The 15,916-nt window shown below is 33.9% G+C and overlaps 1 protein-coding gene across 19 annotated transcripts in view; it reads right to left on the bottom strand.

Annotated features, from left to right (window-relative positions):
• The window catches only part of KCNMA1 (potassium calcium-activated channel subfamily M alpha 1), a 514,017-nt gene that overhangs the window by 199,423 nt on the left and 298,678 nt on the right, over positions 1-15,916 (bottom strand). For all 19 annotated transcript variants that reach the window (XM_074874548.1, XM_074874549.1, XM_074874557.1 and 16 more), the window contains exons 4-5: positions 8,455-8,548; positions 4,732-4,843 (exon numbers count right to left, since the gene is read on the bottom strand). In XM_074874548.1, the coding sequence (XP_074730649.1) occupies positions 4,732-4,843; positions 8,455-8,548 (206 nt within the window). The remainder of the gene's footprint in view (positions 1-4,731; positions 4,844-8,454; positions 8,549-15,916) is intronic.

The following is a 15,916-nucleotide window of genomic DNA, read 5'->3' as shown; positions in this document are numbered from 1 at the left end:
TCTTGTCTGACTTCTCATCAGTGGAGGAGAAAGGAGGAGAAACATATTTTCACAACCACATGCAACAATATTCATAAGATTTGTCATGAATGTGATGACGTGTATTTGTCACAAAGTTACCTTTTGCTATTAATATTGTAACAACTCAAAAGTCTGTTGTGAAGTAACACTTTAACTGGTATCCTCTCAAAACATACATATTCTGTGAAAACTGAACTAAGGTATTTAGAAGAAAGCAAAAAATCATCTTCAATATAATACAAATGTGATACAGTCCATTCAATTACATATTATTGACAAATCACCAAGCAGATTAAGTATCGGAACTATTTTTGTTAAATTTATTTTGGTACCTGTTCAAAAGTATTTGAAGTGTACAAAGAAATGTTACTGCAGAGAAAAGTAGTGCATATGCACACATACATAAAAAACATTTCTTCTAGGAAATTTTACAGAATTTAGCTTCCATCATATATAAAATAAATTATAATGTAAGTAAAATGACATAAAATGTTTTAAAAGCTATATGAAATACACTAGCTTTTTAAGAAATATTGTAGAATTTGGATGTGTATTCAAACTTTTCACCAATAGATGGCGAAAATGCACAATACTTAACCAACCAAATCATTGCAAATGATTGCAGATTTAAAGTGTTAAAGGGATAGTTTTGAGACCTGTGAATGCATCAAAAGACAGTAAATTATTATAAAGTTTTGGAGCTCATAATTCCTCTTTCACACTGGTAGCCCTGCAATTTAGTGGTACTGCTCTAAGTTCTACTAAAATATATGTTTTCCAAAAGGAATAACATGTTCTGCAGATTTGAATATGGTTTCAGTCTGAGCTGTTCTGTAGAAGTTATGTCAAAAAAGTCTACAGTGTATTGAAGCAAATGTTTTCATGTCACAGATTTTTAAACTAAAGCTTCATCTTGAAGCACACTTGCTGGATGACCAGAAGGCATTCACACCATCAGCTTAACTATCTCAGTAAAACACACTGCTTTTTCTCCAAAGCCATCTATCTCTTTCCACAGAGGGTAACCAATTTCATTCTCTGGCTCACAAAAATAGCTGAATGTCTACCAGAGATGCTGGATACGGTATTCTCAGACCAGGAATTGATACTGAGACCACAAGCCTCATCCAAAATTAATTGAGATGTCTGTAACAGTACCTGGACAGAATTTGAGCAAGGACTGGAAAAAAGGATACCCTCTTTTCTGTAACTGTGTTCCTCACCATACAAAGAGATGGTTCTCTATGCTACGCATGTGCCTACATTTACATTTGTTGCCTGCTTTTCCCCACTGTAAATCTTGAATTATTTTCAGAAAAAATAGCATGGCTTCAGCAGCAGTCTAGACTAGAAGGGATGTCAGGCAAGAAGGGATGATGAAAAAATATTCCTGATAATAGAATCTATTAGGAATCAAACAGTTTCTATCGCTTGAAATTTTGTATGGTAGAATAGATGAAGCCCATGGTCAGGAAAAGGAAATGGATTGTTTAATAGACCTTTTCTATCTTTAATTTCTGTGATTCAATAAGACACTATCAAATCCATGTATTAGGCTTTATTTAAGTCACTGTAGTTCTAAGGCTGATTGTTCCTCATTCACATGTCCTCATAAATGTGAAACCAAAATCATATTTCACATGCTTAATCTTCCTCTAACAATACCCTCCTGTCAAGGCAGTTTATTCCAATACAGTCTGCTCATAAAATTAGCAAGTAATATTTCATATTCATGAACTATGAAAATTTCATTCATATACAGCATTTTGAGATACAAAAATACATTTTATGAACAACTGAATGCAGAAGAGTTAGCAGGGGAAGTGGAAGGCTTCACATACTAAGAGTTACATAATAGCTGAATGGTAGCATTTCTGAACTAGCATAAGAAAAGGAGAAAACCCACTGGCTTTCCACTATAGTACATTAAAAGAAGATACTTTCAGACCACAGGTACTCTGCTATACTTCATATCTTTCTATGAGCATTTAGTGCTCCGAAGGCAAAGCTTATTTTTGATTTAGGATGGTTTAGGTTTTTAAAATACTGTTTAATCTGTGTGTTTGTACTTACTTTATTGCCAGCTAACTAAACTTGATAATAAACAAATTCTTGTGAAATTGGGAATTCAGGGATCCACATTCTGACGACTTGAATTCTGTCTAGTACTTAGATGAACTCATCACAGATGACTGACATGAATCAATAATGAAATAAACTGGAAAGATCCTGATGCATAATACATTCCAGACAAGGTAATGTATTTGGGCTCCTAAATGATCTTGAAATTTAAAGCATATAAAAGAATACTGCTTAATCAGTAACAAATTCTTAAAACATGCAAAGAATTATTGAGATACACTGAAATCTGAACCTGTTAAATGATTTTAACATTGCCTAACAATAAGCAGTCCCTATTTACTTGCCTCACTAAAAGGCTAACCTCCCTGTGTATCCTATTTCCACAGGGACACTTCATGAAGAAACCAGAACTTCCATGTTCTGAATCACCCTCTGCACAAGGATATCTCAATTACAAAAATTATATAAAAGGAGAAGTAGGCATCTAACTTGAAACTGCAAATAATATGGTCCAAACACCCTCCCTTTCCCTCCATTTACAGTCAGTCCTGCCACTGCATTACAAGTATGTCTGAAGTATTTGAGCTCACCAGGCAGAGTAAATTTTGCCATCTCTTTAAAAGGTGTAAAGGAATAGACAATCCTCATTAAAACACTTCAGTGTATTTGCTTAAAAAACTCTTTCATCACAGCATCTCAAATTAATAACTTGCTGATCTAAATCACAGCTATGTCAGGGACCCCAATAATTCACATTTTTGAATTAGTGAGTTATTTCACTAAGGATGATTTTCCCTAATATGAAAATCCCTTTGGAATAAATACAGTGGAAGCAGGTGCAAAGCTCAAACTCTGTAAATATGTCACTCCTAAAATGACTACATTAAAAAAAAAAAAAAAAAATCTGTATCTCAGCAGGTCATAAATGTCTCAGGAGGATTCCATGAGAAAACAGGTAAAGTAGGACTATAAACAAGAAATCAAGAGAAAGTGACATTGGTGTAATTAAGAGTGATGGAAATCCTTTCAACCCTATCAATAAATATAAGTACAACACTTTGCCTGCAAAACAGCATAAATCTTGTAAAAACTATGCAGCAGAAACTGCTAAATGGGCAAACTCTCTCATTATCCCTGTTGGTACTGCTAGTTAGATTGCTGTGTCACCATGAGTCAGTCAATTCTGCAGTCACTTTCACAAAGGATATAAATCTCAAATAATTATCGCTTTGCCTCATTTCCCATATTTTGTGGTTTTGCTATTTTCTTATTTCATATTACTTTTCTATGGATCCTGTGATTCTAGTTTTTGCTCTTAGACAGGCTTAATCTCCAATGATTTCAATCTCAAAGTTCTGGGGAAACTCTGATATGTCACATTCAGTGTGAAAATACATCCCTTTAATTCACATAATGCAAAGAATCTGGGATTGAGTTATAGCTAGTGAACTCAGCAATTTTCTTTTAAGCATAAGCTTATGTTTTATTTACATATGTTCTTTTTTTATTTTCTTTCTTATCATAATATGGAACTATATGACATTTTCTCCTTCAAAAATCATTACTTAGTTTTACATACATAATAGAAGTATGTGATGAAGACAGTAATCATATGAGTATCTGTAGCGACCTTTTCTGGCTGTTTTACCACTTTCTTCTTTGGCATACTAATAACCACTGACATATATAGTATGAACTCTAACGTGGTTATACGTTTATTAATCTCTTTCCATACAACAGTAATTCATCAATAATTTTTGCATCTTTGCACTCCTGTATCAAGTTGAAAATATTATAATACTAGATAAGATCCTGTGTTTTATTTTCCTTTCCATGTGAAACATTTAAAATGAGCATTCCCTTCAGTTTTCAGGGACAATGAGTGTCTGTATTTCTGGAGAAATGGATTGTCAACTGGTAAGGTTTCATACATTGTCTGAAGACGTAGCATTCACAAAATATGTCACTTTTAGGAAGTCTTCCCTGAATAAAACCTCCCAAATTCTGAGGTTCATTTTACTTGACTAGAGTAAATATACAATTTGTATAAGAAACTTCATATGCCACATTATGGGTGTTCTTCAATCGATTTATTTCATGTGCTCTGCTTCATTTTGTATTCCCTTTTACATGTGGCATATTCTTTTCTAATGCATTCCTAGCAGTCCTACACAAAGGTAACTCCAGTAAGTGTCTAAACAAATCTTCCAAATTTATTGTTTCAGTGGATCTAAAATTTAACCATATTGGCCCAAAATGTGAAGAAAATTTCTTGGTTTCATTCTTGACAATGATTCATGGCAATCCAGTTCAGTGAATAAATGGTCTGGATCACCTGTTCAGTTTGTAACTTGAGGCAATTATATCTAATTCACTGTTTTACAAAAACAGCCTCATGTTACACAGTACTTCCAAGCTGGAGTTCATCACCACTTAGAGTAGGAGATTATATTAATGAATCAAGAATAAAATGGACTTAGTGAGGGCTTTTCTGACGTAACACACCTGTCTGGTGAAACTCTGTAACATCCTTCTACTTACACAATGCCATAAGATGAAGAAATTCTCCATCAAAATGTGCAAAATTTAAGTATTTTTGTAACAGCTATTAAAAGGAAATTTACTTACCAAGCCAACTTCTGTTCAAATATACTGACACAAACACTGGAGGGACCGTGAAGAAATCTACTACTGAGTTAACTTCTAGCCAAAACCATAGCTTGTCATTGGCGGCTATGAACTGGAAAAAAAAAAGAGGGGGAGGTATGTAAGAATCGGATTATGCTCATAGTGGTTGCAAGTATGGGCAATTTTTTCCATTCTAAAATATTAAACTCCAAAGTTAGTGGAGAAGTAACTGATGTTTTAGGTCAGTCCAGACAAAACAGCGTGTCTTACCGGAAAGAAGTCTGTATTGTGCATTGCTTGATAACCACACTAAGATTAAAATGAAAGGTCTAACTAAAGAGACAGATCATTTATATGATGAGTTGTATTATCTGTGTTAAAAAACATTTTCTCCACATTTATTAAGAATGTATCAGTAATATTAGAACAGTGTAGGTAAGTATAAAATATTTCAAAGTCTATCACCTTTGCTCTAGCACACCAAACGTGTTGGTATTAGTCTCAACATGTATTTGCTGTTCACAGGTTTCTAATACATGATAGTTTACAAAGAGTCCCATTATCATCCTATCCAGAGGTAATCAACAGGATGACTCCTACAAAACATAATTTAGACTGCAGCAGGGCTTCAGTCCTTCAAATTGTGCCATGGATGATGTAATTTCTCTCTCCTGACTATGAAATCAGCCTAGGGAAACTAGCAAACTTAAATGCCAAGAACATCATAGTTTAAACTTGCCTATTCATGTATGTGCTTAAATAAGGTCAAACTACTATTCACATTCAAGTAATAATTAAAACATATGCTTAATATAAATATGAAATATACAAATAAATATAAAATTTTAGTGCATCACATAGATATTTAATGGAGCAGTTTTACTCATGTAAGTCTTTAAACCTGGACTAACATATTTCAAAACAGTGCTTGTATTTTTTGAACTACAGACAGTATCCATTGTCTTTCTTCCAAAGCAAATACCAACATTCTCTAACTAATTAACCCACTTGATCTCCTTGCTTTAGAATTACTTTAAAACTTTAACACAAAATGTTTATGGCGCATACCAACTTTGCTGGAATTTCAGATAAAATATTGGAAAGAGGACTCTGTTGATGTCAAGAATGTCAAAATCATACTCAAAAAGAAGGCAGACAACATGAGCAGCATTTGCCTCAGAGAAGACTTAAAACCAAAAATAAATTGAGATTTTGTTAGTCTGTATTACTCAATATCAACGCTCCAGATGAAAATTGAACAAAAATACTTAGTTTCAGCAAGAACTTTCTATTCCCTTCTGTTAAATTTAGAAGTAGTCCAAATATTTGGAACTAAAAGGTTTTTAAGGTGTCAGATCAATATTTTCATAATGTGCAATATATGTTCTAATCAGCATTTTATCTTTCCACATGGCACAACCTTTAGGCTTTCAGAAAGCAACAATGAAAACAAAGTCTTTTGACTGTAAAGGTGACTCATACTTTTCTATGGAAGTATTTGAACAGTTGTTCATTTAGGTAATTAGTAACTAATAAAAGCCTATTTCATTACAGAGGCAATCCTACCACGCATGAAGAGATACCACATTCTTCTAGAAACACTAGCATAATTCTGTCACTTCCGAAGGATTACTTCCATACTTGCCATATCTCTGCCAGACCCTATTGCTTATGTGCTAACTTGTGCAATTTGAACTTAGACTTCATCAGCAGTTTTCAGATTTCACTTCTGAGTTCTCTCATAGTTGGAAACTAGCCACCATAGATTTTAAAATGAATATATGTGTTTTTGAACACAAATATCTTCTAGAACTGAAGATACTGTAATATTTAGGATTTTGAGTTGCAACATCATTTTTGGGAGAACAGACAAAGAAGGATAAGATTTTAAAATATTTCTTCAAATACTTTAATTTGCTAGTGAGTCCTCACAGGAGATATTTGTTAGAAAAAAAAACCCACTAAAATAGATTCTAGCAAATTCATTATCGATCCAGCTCTTGCATTCATACAATCAAGTATCACCTTTTCCTCAGGAATTCCTGTTTCATACAGCAGGGCTTCTTGGAGAACTGAAGTTACACCTATATTAGCACTTTAATTTAGATAAGGAATACTAATGTGAAATGCATCCTTATCATCCTCACTTACCATACTTCAGTTTGTATCACAAAGCAGTTTTGGACAACACGGATTTGTTTCGGTTGAAAATAAAATAAAAAAGGTGTTCTAGCAGTGCATCTCACATACTGTAACTGCTAAAGTGCATTCAGTCCACAGGTCCAGAGTGGACTCTACAGTACTCTCTCTCCCTTCCATAAAACATACAGTGTGGATATGAAATTATTAGCATCAGCTCTCAGTATATTCTCTCTTATTGTGCTCTGCTTCTTAATAATGTAGCCTAAGTTACTGCTTTGACTAAGTAAGAGTGGCCAATATGTAATTTTAATTCTCTTGATAAGAACATACAACCTTATCACTAGCCCAAAATTTACAAAGCATTTGGATACTTCTAAAAAAAGGTTCTTGGAAGTTCACAATTACCATGCATTGAATCTGTTATGTCAAGAAGTTAACCTGTATTTCAGGCCTGGTGGACATCTGCAAAAGCCCCCCCAGTCCTAAAAAATTAGGGGCTATTATGCCATAGGCTTTTAAAATACACCTTAGAATGCATAAATAGTAGTGTAGATACTGAAGTAAATTATCTATTTAGCTAAAGGATAGACACTGCACCTAGGCTAGGTAATGAAATAACCTAGATTTGCAACAAAACTCCTTACTCGATCATCAGAAAAAGTTGGTTCAGTGGGTCGGAAGTGAAACAGGAGGAACTCAACTATCACTGTGACATAGGAGTTCCTGTGATTCAGGAGAAAAATGGACAAAGGAAGATCAGGAGGCAATACTTATATCAAATTTTAAGACTAATGTGGCAGCCTTTCTGCTCACATGAGGTTTTCCTTGTACTTCTGTTATGTTTGAGGCCTTTTTACCCTGATTTGCCAATTAACAACAAGCAAAGTTAGTTTTCAAAGCATGTTTTAAAAAAACCCCAAACTACAAACCAACCAACCCAAAAAAACCTCACCAAACCCAACAGTTTGAATTGCAAGCATTACTGGCCTTAACTTTTAAAAGTGCCTACCTGTTTCAGATGTCCCAACTTTTAGATCCTGAAACAGCATTACTGGATTTTCAGAAAGTGCTAAGTATATTCTAAGGATATACATTTCAGCATGTTGACTAGTATTTACAGCTTCTTCAAAGCATTCATTAGCAGTCTGGGAAAGTGGATGTACATAAAACTGAATATAGCAGCTCTACCAGCTGTATCTCAACCTCTGACTGCCAAAGTCATATCTAGCAGCAGAGGAATAGATCAAGTATTCCGTAGTCTTGCTGACTAGTTATCACTCCATTGAGAGTGAAAGTAGATTCGACATCACTGACCAGCACTGAACTATAGCAGCTTTCACCTTTACCACACAAGAACATTCTGGAACAGACAGCTTAGCTTATAAACTATTGGTCTCCTTAGTGATCTTAGATGTTTATTATTATTACCTAAATGTTCTCAATCAAATGCTTTGCTCATGCATTTCAGAAAATAGCTTAATTTTGTCCAGCCATTGTAAAGTCAGGCTGTATTCAAAGAATCTCCCTATCTAATAGCTGTATTCACTCCCTGACTCACGCTATCAAAAACCCACTACTTACACGCAAGCCGAAGTAGAGTAGGAAGAACACGTTGAAAGCCATGTCGATCTGTAATGTGAAATCTTTGTAGAAATTCTGGCAGGATTCTATTGGGCTATTTGAAAGAAAAAGAAATCAGAGTAAATTGTCAGTGTATGAGTTTCTACTCTGGTGAGATTTTTATGCATTTCATTAAAGACCTTGATTCAGAAATCACACTTCTGTTTTCCAGTCGTTTACAAGATACAAGCAAGCATTTCAAGTGAATTATTTCATTCATTCAGTTAGTCATTCATACAGTCTTTATATTCACCTGTTCAGGTAATTCTGAGAATTAACATGCAGATACCTTTAAGAAAGGACAAGCAGGAGAATACCTCAGGATTCCTTAACCCCACATTAACCCTTAAAGAACTGACTTCTTTCTATAGGAGACATACCTATGATACTTTAGGAACAAACCTGACAAGCACACAGCTACAGTGAAACATTACATGTTTTTAATTCATGTCATAATATAAAACCTTAAAAAGAAGGTAGTTGCTTAGGAATACATTACCCATTAGCAACCTGGAGTACTTAGTCTTGTTGAATCCCTTGTTTAAAAGAAGTTGGTTTTGTTTTGTTTTTTTCCTTTTTCTCACTTCTTTTTTGTGTATGGCTATTTAATGTACTTTATGTACAGTACTATGAACTGAGTAGAAAAGCAGCATAACCCACTGGGAAAATTAAATAACAAAATAAATTGAGGAATTTGAAGCAGTACTCTAAGGGTTAATTTCTGCATGCAGGTTAATTAAAATACCTTTCTGTGTGTCAGGCAGCCATTGCAAATTCTAGCTTATTATATTATGCTTTATTTAACAGTGGGACAGGTCCAAAGCATACTCTATACAAACTGGTACTTTATAGATATACTTTTATCTAAGGAAGGAGGTAACTTCCACAAGTATGATTAGTGATTTATTTGTGAGGTTTCTAAAATAGGTTGGTGAAGCCACAGAACAATGTTGAAGTCACAGACCAATGTGAAAGTAATGTCCCAATATATGCAGATGTATATACTATATATACATAATGTCCCACCATATATACATATATATACACACATATATTGCAAATGATCATGTATTCATCACAGCTGTAATAAAGTGGAAAACTAGAATGTAGATCATTTGTTCATTTAGAGACCTAGAAAACATCCTTTTAGGAAAGAAGAAATTCTTTGGCTTCCCAGGTCAAATAAATCACTGAATGTGAACATAATACCAGTTAGCATAGCAGTAGCTCTGCAAATATAATGCTAGACTGCTCAACAAGCAAGATTCTATGCGTTATGAATGTCAGTTACCTAATTTAAGGCATAAAGGAAATTACCTGGGCTACCAGGTCATTACACATGCAGCCAAATTTTCCATTCCTTGTATACATTACAGGTCAAACAAGTTAAGTACAGCATGCCCTCTGCCGTCTTTAGATGCATGAATGTATACAGCACAATTCTCCTTGATGTACAATAGCTTTATATTTTAAGAAGCTTCAGTGTTATAGGAAATAATACTAAAGTGGGTTTTGAAAAGCAGTTTGCAAAGACATTGAAGTTATGAAACATTTCTCTTATAGTTCAAATAAAATTGATTTAGAAAAGCAGACAGAAGGGAAGAGAAGCCAAATGTTAACACAGGACAGAAGACAGCACCTCATACTTTACAAATACAGCTTTAGCTACAAAAACATTGGATGTAATCTGAGAACCCAACAGGATCATTATTGAGAGCAAAGGATTTTGTCAAAGTAAGGTAGGCTACATACTGAGTCACTATGCACCCTATCAACAGAAATCAGAGCAAAAGCAGCATGAACAACCCTGCACCAATACAGAGGCTTGGAATCTTAATTCCAGGTTAGGTTCCTGTAAAAGCTGCAGAAAGTCACTGAAGCTAATGGAATTGCACGGATTCATAACTAGGATAACCAGGAACAAGCTTCATTATCTTCCTTTCAACAGTTATTTGGTACTTGTCATAATTGTTAGATAAGGTCAGCTAAGGTTGCAGCTAATGGCTGTACTTTCGTTCTATTGTCCTTTACAAAAACCTACAAGATCTTACAAATTAGCTAATGCATAATACATCTTCACCTTGTTTGCAAAACACTTAGCACAGTGGACAACAATCCTGATTTGGGACTTTTGTTGACCTAATACCAGAACTACTCCTTCTGCTAGTCATATCCCTAAGGCATCCTTCATTTCAGATATCATTTCTCTCTTTCAATTTCTAAGGTAAAGACAAACACAATGTCCTTCCTTTTTATTTTGAATTATGATTTTGTCAGAAAGGCATGCCCCTAAGGCTAAAGAAATTATTATTTATACTCACAGAATTGATTATACAAGATTTTAAATTTTCCAAATTAGATTTTGGTGATATTCTTCAGTTTGGATTTTTTGTCTTCTTCAGTACCTCACAACTGAGCCAAGAGAAAAATATGGCTACTAATGTTTATCATTGCACCAGTCTGATGCAGAAAGCAAGCTAATTTGAAACTCCTCTTTATATGGTTTCCCAAAAATAGAAGTGCTATAGCTCTTAAGAGTTCTAGACAGTAGTGTGCTGGGGTCTCCAGAACTAATAATATATTCCCTATTTTAAATTAAAATCAGATTGCTTGTCCTATGGGATTTCACCCCTTTAGGTCAGCAAAAGTTTCACCTTTGAAGGAGGCAAGTGACTGTTAAAAATGCTTTTATTACCCTTCCATGTAAGCATACTTCATTGTAAGTGTGGTTTAATGCATCTATACCATTAAAAACGAGGAGAAACTACACTAAGATCAATGGAATATCATTATACTAACAATGATAGGAAAGACAACTGGATAAAAATTACAGTAATGATGTAACTAAATATTTACATGCACTTTGAAAGAGCGTCTTTAATTTGCTACACAAAAATTGAAAAAAATCTGCTGTAGCCATGACTTCTTGTGTTTTGAAAAGAAAAACTCATAGCACCAATTTTATTTTACTTAACATAGGGATATCCTGCTGATAATCTATCAAGGACTATAATTCCCTTTTCTCCTGCCATCTTTTTACGTAATAAACTAAATGCTACAAGCAATGCCTGGGCTACATAAGCACGATTTGAAAGACTGAGTTTTCTTCAGGTCAACATTTATATCAAGTTATCATTTACTGCAGCTGCGTGGTCTGTGCTACAATTTAATATAAATCACATCTAGAGAAACAACAGTGGGCTTAGTTTGCCTAATCTGCAGTAAAGACAGAACCTTATTTGATTTTTCAGGCAGAGACGACACTCTCTTAATTCTCTTCCTTCCTCTCCTGCTCTTTAAACACTGCTATTCCTTTCAGTTTCACATTATCTGTATTTATGAATCTTATTACAGCATTTTTATTGCAATGCTAGTAGTTATAAAGCCCAGTTATACAGGTATCACGGGCATAAACTACTTTAGTGAGCAAGAGAAGTAACAAAATTATTCCAGTTTAACTTTACACAGATGGGGCAAAATTTCGACAAACTGTTCCCAGCCTCCTTAAACCTTTTTCACAATTAACATTGAAGCCAACACCCTACATAACACTTTTATCACAACTGAACAAATGAATGAACCCCTTGCCACTCCAATTCAAAGGAATTTACTTCTGTTTAAATAACTACTCTTTTGTCATAAGTTTATTTCATGTATTTATTAATTATTCTCACTTATTTCTGGTTCATTTGAAATGCTTCTAAGGATTTGAAATGGTTCTACTGGGATTATTCTTTGAATAGTCATAGAATGAGTAGGAGAGGGCATAAAATAGTATGCATTTTAATGTTTTCTTAAATTATTTCTTTCTGTGAGTATATTAATATGAAACTTCCCACAGAAGAAGCCTTCATAGAACATTTCCAGGATTCTGCAATTGCAACAGAGTTGAAAATATCTTGAGTGTTTTTTCCTCTATCATTTCACCTTTTGATAAGAGCTGTAAAGCCCATTTCCAACTTTAAATCAAAGCCTTGGCATGACATATCAATCTATGTCACAATGCCATCACTACCATTATGACCACACAGAAGTAAGGGGAAGAAATTCTACATTCATTCAGACTTTAGGCCAACTTTGCAATCACAGTGACATCTATCTGGATGACTTTACATAAAACCTTGCCCACACTAATGGGAGAGGTTGTGCACACCAAATAATAACTATGCAATATGCAATTTACAGTTCTCTATTCTTTCTGTGTAAGGAAGTGGACTCTTGTATTTTTGGTATATGTCATGTCAGTCTGCTCCTAATGGTTTTTTGCCCCCCTTTTTTTTTCTTTTTAATGACAAGGCCTGCAAAGACTAAGATGGATGCCAGTTTTTATCTATGTAGTTATATACCAAAATGCAAAAGGTTAATTTTAAGACATATTAATCTAGTTACATTTTGCCAAGTGTTTTAAAGATATGAAGTTTTTTTTTTTAAACATTCATAAACCACCACAAAAGAAAATTACTTCTCCTGTAAGTTCAGGAAAGTACTGATGTTAGTATCATACCACAGCTGCTACATATTTGGAACATTAAGAAGTTATTGAAACTTTTAGAAATTCAGAGAATTGTCCTAATTTACAATTCTAATTTGTGGAAGCAAAGTTGTCTTCTGAATGGTGAAGGAAAAGCTAAATCCATTATTAAAATAGATAAAATATATTTTAATTCTTAATAGTAATTAAATAAAATTTAAAATTGAAAAAGTTGGAACTAAAAAAACTGTTACAAACGTAATGTGCCTGAGAAAGAAATACAGCAACCTGATAATATGAAAAATTAGGAAGTTTTTAATTTCCTTTGTTCATGACAGTTTTTAGAGTGCACAACAGTACACTATATGAAAAAACAGTAAAATGTGCAGCTTCTATCAGAAGGAATGTCCATTGATGAGAGTGAATTTTAAAATCAAATTATAATTGTATACAGAAATACCTGTAGAGGCTGCCAAAACATAATCAACATTAATGAATAAATGAGAGAAACCACTCAATATTTAGAAGTTCTTTAGTATCTCATAATTTCAAGACATGCCATTCATTTCTCACTTTCAAACTGTATTTGAATGCAATTAACATGTATTAATTCGGGCATGTAAATTTTCTTAGTTTATAAAACTATCTGCAGTGGTCTTTTTATTTTTTCGAACTATTTTGTTTTACTGGAAGCTCTCTGTAATACTGAACTCCCTCAAATTTATTTACAGAACAAGTCCAATATTATGGAGTAAAAAATAAGTTTGGCACAAATTTGATAAGAGTGTCCATTTATACTCCTTTAGTAAATATTTTTACCAGTACAGAAAAAAATAATTAAGGGGGTTATGGTTAGGCTTTTTAACTGTGTTTCACTAATGTAGTACTAAAGTAAAACAAAGGGGAAAGCGAGATGTATCACTTAGTAAAAGTTCATTCAATGCAAAATACTTTTTGTTCCTTTAACTATGGCTTAGTTGTACAACTCAGGAGGGAATAAGCAGTTAAAATCTTCTTTACTGAATCAGGCATGAACATATAGCAAAATTATAAACATGGATGCCTATCAAGTGTCAACCTAGTGAAACAAATACTGTAACTAAAATAAATCAGCAAGACTAAATAAGAATCAAAGGTGTCAAGCATCTCACCGAGTGATGGAGAGCATAACTTTTTTTTTTTTTTACTTCATATGGGTTTCATTTATTAACCAAGATAGTCCCACAGTAAGAAAACAATAAGTATTCTTTTGCAGTATGTGTACTGATCGTCTAAATGCAAGATGCCTTGGTAAATGACTAAATTTAGAAAGCCTTTGAGTCATAACATCAATAAGCTCATTTAATTTTTTGATGGCAAATGTCTTCGAAATTACTTCATTCTCCCTTGACGTGATGTGGTCTGCCACCAGGGAAGTTTTGCTACTAGCATTTTCAGTTAGCACTGCAGGATATGCAGGAAGAGTTAAGTTGTGTTTCCTTCCCAAAAAGGAAGAACAATGCTTTAGTGAAGGCAAGGGGAAGGCCCACTTTGCCCATAGCAGAAATGCAGCGTAATCTGCTGTCACAGCCTCACATCTTGGGATCCATAAAACTCCATGGGATCATTACTTCCCTATTTTCTAAGAAGTTTTGTGTACCTGGAGCTAGTGAGTGAAGGAGGAACAATCCCTTTCTTGCTGAACTGCCAAATAATGTGAAATGAAGCTATCTTCCAAGATTTCTTAAACTATTGCTTAATCTACACTTTATAAATTGCAAGCACCTTAAGGGAACCGCTTTTCAGAAAAAAACAGGAACAATGCAAATACCTGTCCTAATTTCCCTTTCCTATCACAACATCTTATGTTACTCTTTAAAGTCTGACAGACTACAAGCTAGCATTAGAATATCACCCTTCTATTTCCAACCTAATTAAAAAATGCATCATGACTCATCTGTTCTGCAGATGCTTTCTACAGCTAATTACTTCTACATTATCTCCCTGGCGCACTGGGAAACCTTGACAAGCTTTTAGACTAATTTGGGGTTAAATTAACAGGTTTCCTCATCCTCCTTCAAAAAAAAATCCACTGTCAGAAGAAATAAGCAAAACCAAAACCAGATCAGTCAGTAATAAATTGGTACAACAGCATCATTTAGTAAAGATTTTGCTAAGAATCAGAGCCAGAGACACATTGTTTTTCCTTATGAATCTTTTACTCTTCTGGATCATGTGATAAAGAATGAGACATAAAAGTTGTTGTGGTTTTTTTCCTTTGAATTTTAACTTGTTTTAAATTTAAAGGTATATTTAAATGCTGTGAGACTTGACATTTTTTAATGCAAAATTAATTCACTTTAGAAACTGAGATAGAAAAGGACTTCCAGTGGGAAAGAAAGAGAGGCTCTTAATTTCAATTTCTGTCACATCCATGTACAAAATTAAGAGCCAAATTAAGTTGGTACAACTGCAGAACAAAGATATACTTTTCTGATGCCCATCTCAGATGTAAGATTTTGCCTGGCATAACTAATGACTTTTACAGAACTATTTGTAACTAACAACATACCAAGTGACAGAGTCAAGTAACATTGCTAGTACTTATTTTACCTAAATGAACTAATACAACTTGGTAAAATTCAGTATAATATTGTCAGTTTTCACCTTTTATTTTCAAGTTTTCCATTAATTTTAAGTACATCATGCTTCTTCATAAGACTGCCCTAGTAAAACATAAGCCAACCTACCACAGAACTTAAGCAAAATCAAATCCTCATCTTCCTCAGCCCAAACCCAATATTGCATACATGTACGATAACAAGAAACTTTTACTTACACTTTTATATAGAATTGCTGGGATATACAGAAAATACGCACACTGAAATTGCTCACTCTGAAAACAGCATATTTCTTAATTTAATCAGGGTGTATGTACATTCAGTTCTGTCTGCAGCGTATGTCTTCTGTAAT

This window comes from Strix uralensis, chromosome 7 (assembly GCF_047716275.1).
Source record: "Strix uralensis isolate ZFMK-TIS-50842 chromosome 7, bStrUra1, whole genome shotgun sequence".
Taxonomy (NCBI): domain Eukaryota; kingdom Metazoa; phylum Chordata; class Aves; order Strigiformes; family Strigidae; genus Strix; species Strix uralensis.
Note: the sequence above shows the minus strand (reverse complement) of the source record. Positions and strands in the feature narration are given on the sequence as shown.